Source organism: Tamandua tetradactyla, chromosome 5, assembly GCF_023851605.1.
Source record: "Tamandua tetradactyla isolate mTamTet1 chromosome 5, mTamTet1.pri, whole genome shotgun sequence".
NCBI classification, from domain to species: Eukaryota; Metazoa; Chordata; class Mammalia; order Pilosa; family Myrmecophagidae; genus Tamandua; species Tamandua tetradactyla.
The window spans coordinates 68,491,090-68,503,695 of record NC_135331.1 but is presented as its reverse complement, the minus strand read 5'-3'; the positions used below and the strand labels follow the sequence as shown (position 1 = coordinate 68,503,695).

The following is a 12,606-nucleotide window of genomic DNA, read 5'->3' as shown; positions in this document are numbered from 1 at the left end:
CAGCCATGCTTTAACCCAAGGTAAGAGATTGCAATGCCTTTGGAGAAACTGAGTGGCCAGAGAGAAAAGATGTACAGGTACTAACATCTAAAGTACCATGAAAAAACTCACTGCCTAAGTATATTAAACTAAAGCCCAGCAGTTGATAAACCTACCTATATCAGACAATGGTGAAATCCACGAATATGAAGATCTAAACAAGCAGAAAGAAAAGACTTTAGAAGTAACAAAAATAATGAAGAGTGTAAGAAAAATATTAAAACCATAATAATAACCCTAGAGAGATTAGAAAAAAAATCACTGTTTCCATGAAACAGTAGGGAGCTATTAAAAAGGTGGGAGGAGGGCGGTGGGAGGAGGGCAGTGGGAGGCCAGTCAAAGACCAAAAGAGAAAGTATGGAAATTAAAATTAAATTTTCAGGAATAAAAAGTGTAATACAAGTGTTGGAATGGAGAGGGTGCAAAGGTAGCTCAGTGGTAGAATTCTCACCTGCCATGCGGGAGACCCAGGTTTGATTCCTGGCCCATGCATGTCCTAAAAAAAACATAGAGAAGAACATAAAAGAAGCATGATGACAGAGCTAAGAAATTAGTTGCAGAGTAAAATATCAGATTTCTGAATATTATCTCTTCCAGATACCTAACAAAATGTGAGTCTGCAGAGGTCCCATCTGACCTCCAAATCTCCTATTGGCTCTTCTCATATGTCTGGCCTATTCTTTCTAACATTGCTATCTGCTTCCATTGCCTCTGTACGAGTAGGCTGTGGATGTAAATTCACACACGCAAAAGTGAAATGGAACCAGGGAGCAATATCTGATGATTCTCTATCAGAAAATTAATTTTCAGAAACATGTTTGCCTCAATTATCCAGAAAACCACTTGTGGTCTCCTTTTTGCTTTCCTCATAGGATTCAGCTGAAACACTGTTATCTCTGTGTAGGACCCAATAATTTCCAGCATACCCAGGTTCTTGTGAAATTTTAAAAATATAAACGAGAATAAAATGGAAAAGCAAACTATATATCCAAGTCATGTAAAATATTTCTTTATTTCTCTTATTCCGCATTTCTCTTAGCCCATGGATATGTTTTTATTTTCAGGATTGTTTTAAATTTTAACTGTGGCTCGTTTTCTAGCTTTTAGGTGAAGAGGTCAGAGAATAGTTAGTCCCTGTAAAGAGTTAATGCCATGAAAAGCTGTGAAGAAGACAAGTAGAAATTTAGCATTTCATTGAAGTATATTAAAACATCCCTACCCAGTTTTTTCAGGACACAGAATATTCTGTTTGTTCACACTATGCATGAAGAGAAAGACTGCCATGTATATCATCTATGGATGAGGAATTTCCAAGAATTAAAATCTTTACTTTAATAGTGGAAGATCCAAAAAGTGCCTTAAAGGATTCTGTGGTCTCTCAAGGTCATCGCTATAAATATTGGCCACTATTGTTATCAAAAGATACACAGACCATAATAAGCAATAGGATGGCAGATGAAAAAATCCATTCATTCATTCATCCCTTCAATAAGCATTTATTGAGTGCTTCTCTGTGTAAGAGAAAAAATGAATAGGTACTCAATCTTATACCAACTTTCTGTCTATGGAATATAGGATGTTTAATGTTCCATCTTTCTAAAGAGTAAAAAGATTTGTTAAATTATACAGAGCTCTCAAAGTAAGGCCAGTAACAGAATCCAGGACTCTTAATACACCATCTTCTGTTAGGAGCATGTATGAGCAATTGTTTCACTTAATAATTGGAATTCGAATCTGGAAAATAAGTGAATGCTAGCCTTTACGTCTATAGCCATTTGCTAATTTTTCTACCATGTTAACATGCAGGTGAGTATAAAACCCAGGCAAGCCAACATGAAAGATATTACACAGATTAATCTTACAATGAATAATCCACATCTTGATCTAGTGGCTAAAGACAGTCTTACACAGTTACATATTCATGCAAAGAAAAAAGTCTTCAATATAAAACAAAACCCCCAAGTGCTTTATAGACCAAGTATATTAAAGGATATTAAATCTGTACCTATAAAGAAAATCCCACACTGGAACCATCACCCCCAACTATGTTGATAGATAGATAGATAGGTAGACAAAGAGATACTGCAGATTGCACATTCATTAAAGCAAAAAAAACTTGAATAAATTGGTATACTTTTTAATTCATAATTTTCTATTACAGTTAAATATGAAAGGATCAAATTTTTGGTGATTGCCTTAAAGAATGCTGTAGAAATATATGCTTGGGCTCCTAAACCATATCATAAGTTCATGGCATTTAAGGTAAGCAAGCATGTGATTGCCTAAAAAGGGCTTTTCAATTGTTTTCTTTTTAATTTTCAGTTTCAAGCAGTTAACTTAGTAGTCTTTCTTACATATAGACCAATACCAATTTCTCTATCTATAGAAAAGCCTATTTGTATAGTATAGGTACTCTTAGACTTATTCCAAAAGTAAAGCCTAAATACTAATAATGCTATAAAATTAGTCAAATTCAAACGTGTACAAGCTCTCCTGTTTAGTATAGAAGGGTTACCAGGTAAAGCACTGATTGTGGTATTATTCAATGAGTCTCAGTATGAAGTGACCTAACTAGGAGAGACTCTGGGATCTTGCCTGAAAAAGGCAGACCACAAGCAGTACTGTATTTCAAGGTTGAACTGAATCTCTGAATCTCATAATCCTCATAAGCCTTTCTGAGTAAAGTTCCTAAAACTCAGTTGATGCTCATATATCCCTATTGCTTTTGGACTTCTCTGAAATGAGTATTGAATGCAGTAGCTTACAGAAATGACCTTGTTTCTGTTCATTCTTAAGTATTGACTGCCTTCTCATTTGACCCTGTCTGAATCTATACAAACATGGTTGAATTGATTAATTGTGAGATGCAGTAAGAGTGGGGATTGGAATGGACGAGTCCCTTCAATCCCAGCCCAGGAAGGCTGACCCAGCATGCCATCTAAAGGCACCCCAGTGTGCTCAGAGCCACAGAGCCCATTCATAGGGGATGTGAATTTATCTTCTTTTCTCTCTCTGCTTTTGTCTCTTTTTCCCTATATCCCACTGGCCCTCATTTCTTCTCCCCATCTTTATAACTATTCTTTCCCTTTCATCCTTTATTTGTTCTTTCCTGCCACATATGCCATGCGAGGACCAGAGGCAGCCTTACCTTGGCCCTCTTTGGCACTGAATCACCCCACTTAGCTTGTTACCCTAGTCTGAGTGGCTCATTTGTGATGTGCTCAGGAAGATAGCGCCATCAGTGGAAACAGGCTCCCCTCCATAACCCCACTTTTATGGAGAGAAATTTTTGGAACGCATTAGGTTAGTAACAGAAACAACACTTAAGGGATGGTTCCTAAAAGCTAAAGTGGTGCTGCTGTTCCGCCTGAATCTCTCTCTACGAAAGCTTTTCAATCGAGATCCCATTCCCACTCCAGTTCTAAAGTTACGGCCATCGGCTTCATAACCAAAAGAGAGTGAAGGAGTTCAAAAACTTTCAGCACCTAACCAGCCTGGACAGAGTAAAGACTAAAGCTAAGGACCTGAACAAAAAGCAGGAGCTGGCAGGGGTGGCCCTCAGGGGCTGGCAGGGGTGGTTCTCAGGAGCTGGCAAGGATGGCACTTGGGAGAGTGCAGATGTGGCACTCTCCCAGGAGGACAGGGACAGGAGGCCATTGTTTCACATGCTGTGAGGGTAAGGTTAGGAAAAGACACAGGGTGTTTGCTAAGTATCAGTGACAATATGATCAAGGCACTTGGGGTTCAAAAATTCTTTCCTGGCCCTTGAGACCCAGTAAACGTAGAGTGTGATGAAACAATGGCAAATTAAAACAAACAAACACTGCGACAGCTAATTGGGATTTGAACCCCAGTTTTCAACACACAGAGCCTTCATAAGCTTGGCTGGAGCTCTCATTTCTCCTTTCAAGTTAAACCCAAGTAGCCACCATCCTGTGAGGTTTCCCCCCACCCACCCCCACACGTACACCCTTCCTTCTCCAACCCAATTACCAGATCTCAACATTAAGTTTAGAGGAAGTGCCAGTCTGATACCTACTCACTCACTGAAGGAAAACCATAGCCATAGTGTGCCCATGAATCCTGAACAGGCCTAGCAAAAAGCTGGGCCCATCTGCCCACCCCAGGCTGTCTCTGAAAGGGCAGCAGCTATGGTGGGACCAGCTGCCACTTAGGAAGCAAGTGGTCAGCAAGGTGGCTGGACCATCTCTGGAGGAAAAGGCCAGAAATAAACAGGAAAGAACAGTAGCACCCAGGCACCAACTATTTAATATAGATTGACTCCACCCAGTATCAAAATCAACAACTCTTAGCTAACTTCTCTGCCTTGGATAGAATAAAAAACGGGTGCTAGACTCTTTGTTCCACAGTCAGACCATGAGTAGACCTAAAACTGAAAGAGGAATATCCTAGCTTTTTAATTTAAGAAGGTCAGAAATTAGCTTCTGCCAGGAAATGGCTACAGGAAGAAATTATTAAGACAACCTCTTTGAATGATATGGATACTCACGGGGTGATTTTTAAAGTCTTTTGCAGATCTCCAGCATAAGCCTCTGCTTGTTGATCTCACGGTAGAAGAAGGTCAAAGATTAAAGGTTATTTTTGGTTCACACACTGGTTTCCATGTAATTGATGTTGATTCAGGAAACTCTTATGATATCTACATACCTTCTCATGTAAGTTCCTAAAAGCAGATTATCAGGAGCTCTCTGTACAAAAACCTGCATGGAAGAAGAAATGTGTTTTTATTTTCGGTAGAAGTCATGTTAACCTTTGCTATCAGTAAAGCAGAGGGACTTTGGGCCTTCACTGAGTAGAAAGAATGCTTCCAAGATAAAAATTTTCACTTATCTTTATGCTGAATGACACATGACAGTAGAAATTAGTTGACATTTACTGTACTGAGATTAAAATACATATGTTTTTCCTTCAAGGGCATACATTTTATTTGTTAAGCATGAGTAGAATAGATGACTTATTTTCAATATTTGAAGGGAGACTGGTTCATTTTATGTGGGGAAGGTCAGTCATCAGGACCTGATTTCTTGCAGAAAATCTTTTTTCCTGCTATTTTTAGTTCTTCTCTTCAACTTGAAGGCTGAGTGATGTAGTGAAGTCAGAGACGCTGGAGCACATACCCTGGCACCATCACTTATTAGCTTTGCAACTTGGACACATCAGTCAGCCTTTACATCCCTCATCTTTCACATTTGCAAAACGGGGATAAAAAAGAACTTTTAGGGTCATTATCAGAATTAAATGAGACAATAGATCCAAAGTGCTTGGGACAGGACCCTGCAAATTATAGTTCTTACTATAATGTTACTATATAGTACTTACTTAATATGGCCTTAATGCTACTTGAAAAAAAAAAGTTATTTCAGTACTTTATGCATGTGCTTACACACACACAAGTGACATACAGGCTGTGTTAGGGGTGGAGCTGGCGTGCCTGTCCATGTGCGCACAAACACCACAGCTTCTGTTCACACCAAGATGGCTGCCGACACTTTGCTCCTCTTTGGTGAGCCTCCAGTTCCTGTCCGTGAGGCTCATGTTGGGTTACCCTGACATTCTGAGCCAGTCACTAGCATTTCTGGGGACCACATTAGCACCACAGTTGTTTTCGTAGAACAAGTCATTCTACAATTATTTCAGTACCATGATTGTTTTTAATGAGTGGTAATTTAATTTTTTTTCCTAAACAAGCCATTAAATTGGATTATTCTCATACTTAGATACTGAGATAAACAATCTGTTATATGCTCATAGCCCATTTGGTAGGAGTGCATGCTGGCTTCACAGGCTTTTAGGTTCCATCAAATTCAGCTGGCTTGCACTCTCCTCACTTCTTTGGCAGGAACCTGTTCTAAGGGAAAACACATGAATGTCAATGTCAGTAAAACATAGGTTCAAACCCCAGTTCTACCACCAAATACTAGTACCGCCTTGGTTGAGTTACATAACCCCTCTGAGATGCAGTCTCCACATCTGTAAACACTGGTGTCTATCCTGGGGAGCTGTGCTAAGGATGAGGAAGTGTCTATGTAAAGGGCCTAAGCCAGTGATTGGCAAATATTTGGCTCTCCATTGTTATCCTCCTCTCAGCCTAGCCACTGGTTTGTATATTACAACTCAAACAAATTTCTGATTCTAGAGTGAGTATGAAAAAAACAAAAACAAAAACAAACTCTGTTGCAGTTAGAGTTGAATACACACGGCGTGCTCTTATTTTAAGAAAGAATAATGCTTGGCCTTTCTTTGTCTTCTAGATTCAGGGCAATATCACTCCTCATGCTATTGTCATCTTGCCTAAAACAGATGGAATGGAGATGCTTGTTTGCTATGAGGATGAGGGGGTGTATGTGAGCACCTATGGCCGGATAACTAAGGATGTGGTTCTCCAATGGGGAGAAATGCCCACGTCTGTGGGTAGGTTAACCATTCCTTATCTCCTTCAGCAGTTACACCCCCCAAATGAAACGAAAGTCAAGAAATGTGAAACAACCATTTGATTCCACAAAAAAAAAAAAAAGTCTGTGAATAACACTCGTAAGACTTGCTTTGTCCGTTTATCTCAAGTCGTTTGTCATTTTTGTGGTTAAGATGTGAACAGATGCTGTGAGTTATTGCCCATCTAATGTTTTTAATGCAGTTTTGGAAATTCCTTTTGACAGCCTACATTCATTCCAATCAGATTATGGGCTGGGGCGAGAAAGCTATTGAGATCCGGTCAGTGGAAACAGGACATTTGGATGGAGTATTTATGCATAAGCGAGCTCAAAGGTTAAAGTTTCTATGTGAAAGAAATGATAAGGTAAATCCGTTTCAACATTTGCATTAGTGTTTGCATTTTAAGAGACCACCAGGTACCTGTGAAACCTTCATTTTCCTTTATACTGATTTGAATCACATCTGTGTTAAATAATCAATATTATCTTTAAATGGCATTATTTGGTTTGATTCATGTGTACACTCAAAATGTATTATTCACATATAAAAACAGACACAAAAGCATCTAAAAACTTTTTGTAACTCTTAGTAACTTTTGTGGCCTGCAGGCCTTATGATGATTCAGCAGACCCCCAAAATTCTCCTAAGCACTGAGAATAGTTGACCCAACGTCAATCATCTCACAGTGGGTCAGCTTGATACTTCTACTTTTAAACTTTTCACAAAGTCACTATTGGGACCTAACTCATCACTTTATATTCACCTTTGATATGTGGAAATAGAAACTTTAAACAAATGTCTCCCATTCCTTAAAGAACGCACAGTCACAAACTCAACTAGTGCCATGTCCTCTGTCATTCCTGCCATGTTCCTTCTGAAGTGTCATAGGGGAACTGTTTTCCAGTGAGATGGGCTTTGTCCATCTGCCGTGATCGGTCACCACAGAAGGGTTTTCTGCGGCAGTGTTCATTCTTCCTTGCCCTCCCTATAGAGTGAACCAAAGTTTTTGGTAGCTAAGCTGAACTGCATTTGTGAATTCACCCTCGGTGGCTATGACCAAAATATAGAGATGCTATCCCCAAAGCTGCAGGTGTAAACACATGTGATGGGTTAAACAGTTGTACATTTCTCCTTGCCCACCCTGATTTCCCAGAGGCCAGGCTGGTCGAGTCCAAACCTGGAGGTATGGATTTAGGCTAGATTTGTCCCTGGCCAACTACTCTGCCAAGAATGGTCTGGTTGGGCAACAGCTGGGCGTGGCAAGGATAGGTTGAGAGCCATAGCCAAGTATGTCAGAAAACAGACCTGACCCCTGGTAAAACTCCAGCATGAACTCAGTTTCTTAAGGATCAGAAAGCTAGGAGTGATCGGGTATTGCCTCGGGCTCACTGCAGAGCTGTGCTAGCAGCCTGTTCAGGAGGAGGCTGGGAGCACACCAGTATCTGGGACCCAAGGTTTAGAGGCCAGGGCCCACAGCCTCAGGAGAACAATAGCCCTTTCTTTCCCTCGTGGTGGTTTTCCCTGGGTCCTCTCTGTATTTCCCCATTTTGATTTGTTTACCCCAACAGTGGCTTTACGTTCATATGTAGCATTAGGTGAATGACAAGCATTTCCATAGAACTTCACAAGAAGTTGTTGTTGGGAGAGACAGCATTCCTTTGAAGACGTTGTGGTGATAAGGTGGCAGAGCCTTTATACTAATGACAAAGGCAAATGCCTTGGACCAGAGTTTAGTGTTGGCTGACTGAAGGGCTAGACTGCTGCCCAGAATATTCTTTTCAGCGGGCCATGCCTCACTGACATTCAGCTCAAGCAAACAGAAACCCAAATTTTGCTCACTTCTCTCAACTGTTTGATGAAATGATTTGACAGGCTTGGCCCCAACAGACCATGGTTCTGCTTATTATTGCCATTATCTCCTTTGGCCTGGGGTCTGCCAACCTCGGCAGAGAAGCCAACGTTAATCCTTGAAATGCCGAAGTGAGTAGGCACTAAAGAACTTGCCCTATTTGATCACAAGCACTCCACTTTCCTTTTTTTAATTTTAAATTTTTATGTAGTGAAAGCTGAAGTTGTATAGTAGTCAGTAGGCCTACTGATGACTGACTACAAACTCCGCCTTGATTTAGGGAATGTGAAAGTATTCTCTGCAATCCCCAAATCTGTCTTTTTTATCATTCTGGAGGAGGAAAGGGGAGCTACTGTGCCTTGCCAGAAATTAACAAACGGCCTATTGTGTTCTACGTCAGAAATCAGGCACATTACCCCAGCCTGCAATACCCAAAGAGATATCACAGATCCAAATATAGCCCCTTCCGTGTCCCTGGAGGCCAGTCCCACCATACGTGATAATAGCAACCAGAGCTATAGAGGCAGGAGTATTTCCATAGGATGCACTGTATCAAAAGGCACAGCCAGCCGTTGAGTCTTAAGAACCGGCACATGGCAAGGATAGGACATGTGAGAGGAAATGGATGGACGGTTGAAGAGAAGCGAATCAGAAACCATGCAGTTGAACTAATTTCTTTTTAATTTCAAACAGGTATTTTTTGCATCCGTGCGATCTGGAGGAAGTAGCCAAGTGTTTTTCATGACCCTCAACAGAAATTCCATGATGAACTGGTAACAGGAGAGCACTTGGCACTTATCTTCATGGCGTTATTTCTAATTTAAAAGAACATAACTCATGTGGACTTATGCCAGTCTAGAGGCAGAATCAGAAGGCTTGGTTGAACACCCTGCTTTCCCCTTTTCCTTTCCCTCCACCCATCCCCAAACAGTCCATCTTTCAGTGTTGCAGCCTGGTTGAGAAAGAGAGAAAAAAGGTGGCAGGAGTTTCCAGGAGATCCCCAAGAATGCTGCGTTGTCTGTGGACAAAGATGGACCATGAGCCCTTTGGAGTTAGGGATAGACGCAAATATTGTGTACTCTTATGATTAAGCTGTGTTTTTGGTGGGTTTCGAGTTGTTTTTTTTTTTTACCTTTTTCTTTATCCCCTTAATTTGTACAAATTGAGGAGAGGATGCATCCTGAGAAAATGAGTCTGTTTTTAATTCTTTCTGCCTGCTGGCTTTAAGTATCCAATACGTTATAAAATTTACAATTTCGGATGATGAGAGACAGCACAATAAATGTACCTTATCTCCTTACATTGAAGGCCATAACTGCATAGTGGGGTAATTTTAGAACTTTTTCACCTTCACCAACCCAAAAGGTTGCTTTTTGATAGCAACTGGCTAGTGAATTTTTAAAAGAGAAGAAAAAATACTATTTTCCCTTCTTTTGGGAAATAGATTTTTTAATGGCTAAACTACTAGCCTTAGACTAATACAAATCAACTACCAATTTTGTGAGTCCATATATTCATATGGACCTTTATAGGATGGAATGTGTTGAATGGGATAGAAGCACCATGGAGTTGAGTTGGCTCTAGCAATCTAGAAACTCTGTAACACAACATTCCCTCAGCTGTTATGCAACAGATCAGGGCAAATGATGGATGGCAGATGGGGTCAGAAAGAGCTTCTGAGAAACAAGCTAATATACATATACCCACACACACACATACACACTCTCTCTCTCTCTCTTTTTTTTTTTAATGCACAAAAGCCTCTCCGTCTAAGAAGCCACTTGGTTTGAGCTTCATTAATCCTGAGACTTCGTTGAGTGCTCTCTGCGTCTGGGGAGTACGTGATAGCCAGAATCCGGGCCTTTCCGTCTCTCCCTTGAGGGTGCCTCTCTCTCAAGATGAAAACTGTGACTGAAAAAAATATTAATAATAAATGTTTCTGAGCTGCCTGTGTTCTCTCTGGGTTGGTGAGAGAAGGGACTTGACAATTAACCTGCCTGAGACAGTGGGCATCGCTGGTTCACATTTTATAGAACTTGAAAGCAAGGCTTTGGCCAAAATTCTGAGACCCTCATCATTTTACCTTCCTCCAAATTACCCAACATACTGTAAACAACATTTGTGCAGAGATATGTATGTATTTAGTTCAGGTTGACGTGTGTCCTTATAAACTCTTCCTGGGATGATTTGAACTCTTATGTGACCGTCTCGGATTTTTCTTTCTCCAAAGCTATAAGCATGGCCGCCTGTGGTATCAAGGTGTTGCAAAACGATACGTGCGTTACGCTTCCTGTTTTAACCTACCTCGTTTTGTTTGTTTTCTGTTTCACTGTTCATCCCAGCAGTGTGATCTCCAGGAGACATATAGAGAGCTCAGCTGGCAATCTCAGATGTATTTAATATTTTGAAAACAAAACAGTAGTTGACCAAATTGTTCTCAAAATTAAAACAAAAGCCAAAAAAGAATGGCAAAAACTCTGGTTCTGGAAAACCATACAATTACTCCAGATGGGTCCAAAAAATCTACCATCTTACTGCTTATGCCCAAATACGTAAGCAGCTGATGTACTATTAATGAGAACAAAATACACATTAGGGAAATGGAACCATTTCAATCTGGGGGTTTGGGTAAGGGATAAAGGGGAGGGGAAATACTCTAGTTTCTGGATGAGATCACTGTGCCTCTCGGAAAGGTGGTTGTCATTTGCATTATTTTGAAGCAATTAGCCCACACGAATGGAACTGAGGATAACCATCAGGTAATGACCAAAATGTCATCCTCATAATCCCTTTAGCTCTCAAAAGCGATGAAATCTTCCCGTTCTCATTTTTACTGCTGTGACTGCGCTGCTGGAAGATACTTTCTTCACAAATTCCATGCCACAAATTCAGCAATAACTCTTTGGATTGAATTTAGCAACTACTGTGATTGGATGCCGATGTGGAAAAAACATACTGATTTAGAGGCTCCCCCTGAATGTGATTGCCACCAGCTCTTTATATTGCTGCTGTGGTATTTTAAGCCAGAAGCTTCTTTAAATTATGTTGCAAACTGATCTTTGTGGGGGTTTTTTGTTGTTTTTTTTTTTTTTTTTATTTCTAAGTGATAAGTTTGAAACACACAGCTTTAAATGATTTTTTTTTATGGTGGGATCTTGGGTACAGTTAAGAAATAAAAGGGAATCATTGTGTTTAAACATAAGGTAGTTTGTGAATGTATTTTCTACAACTCTAGATTCATCGAAACAAAGAAAACAATATTAATGCAGTCTCGTTTACAGTATGTACAGTGACATAACATAGAACATGAGCTTTTCTGGTGCCAACAACAATAAAAACACAGACGTTAAACATCACGCCATGCCTTTTATATTTTTGTGCAAATAGTTTACACTGAGTATAAGGCACAATCCTGTTTTAAAGGGCCCCCCCATCAATTTGTGCTCCTTAAAAGATATCTAAAGCGTTCCTTGAAGCTTTTATGTCCCAAAATATATTTTCCCCCCACAGCAGAGGGCCTGGCTCTGACATGTTGAGGACAAAGTCCTGCAGAATATTTCAGAATGCTATCCTTGCGGTTTTCCCAAGTTTTGGGTTTGCTTTAGTTCTTTTGAGGGCGCAGGAGTTGTGCCCTTCATCCATCTTAATAGCATCTTAATGCAATTTTTTCTTTATATTTTAATCTTCCCGTAGGTGATTTTGTCTGTAGTATTAGCTCATTTTAGTTTTGCTTTTCTACAAAGAGAACTGAGCCTCCTTCCCCCAAGTAAGTTTCCCCCGATTGATAATCATCCAGTAAAATCCACCACACCTGCCGCATTGTATTCCTGGCCCTGGGTCTGGCTGGAGACTCCCGCTTCCGGGCGACAGTCAGGGACACTGTAGCCTGGATTCCTGCACCCAGTGGGTGGTAGAAAGAGATGATCCATAAGGTGCCTTCAGATGACAAGACTTTTCCCAATTCCAGATCCATTCACATTCTTATCAGCACACTCAAAGTAAATGAAGACAGCGCTCGCTCGCTAACTTCTGCCTAAAATCTGATGGCTCTATTTAATAGATGCCTAGATGTCATTATTTGTCTTGAAGACTTTTAAACAATGCTTCAAGAAGAGTTGGAGTCATTTATGGATTCAGCAGTGTGGGTGAATTCCCACAAGGGCAGGCACTGCATCTTCCCCACACTTGGACTTGGCTTTTCACGATGTGTTCCTAACGTACTTCCCATCACCTTAATTCCTAGCTCTCAAGGCCTCCTAACAGTG

General features: G+C 40.4%; 1 protein-coding gene across 7 annotated transcripts in view; it reads left to right on the top strand.

The window, feature by feature from the left end:
• Positions 1-10,533, top strand: part of TNIK (TRAF2 and NCK interacting kinase) — a 404,859-nt gene extending 394,326 nt beyond the window's left edge. For all 7 annotated transcript variants that reach the window (XM_077161031.1, XM_077161029.1, XM_077161030.1 and 4 more), the window contains 5 exons: positions 2,201-2,301; positions 4,566-4,715; positions 6,312-6,471; positions 6,717-6,856; positions 9,035-10,533. In XM_077161031.1, coding sequence (XP_077017146.1) covers positions 2,201-2,301; positions 4,566-4,715; positions 6,312-6,471; positions 6,717-6,856; positions 9,035-9,118 — 635 coding nt within the window. In that variant the 3' untranslated portion in view covers positions 9,119-10,533. The remainder of the gene's footprint in view (positions 1-2,200; positions 2,302-4,565; positions 4,716-6,311; positions 6,472-6,716; positions 6,857-9,034) is intronic.
• The last annotated feature ends 2,073 nt before the right edge of the window (positions 10,534-12,606 follow it).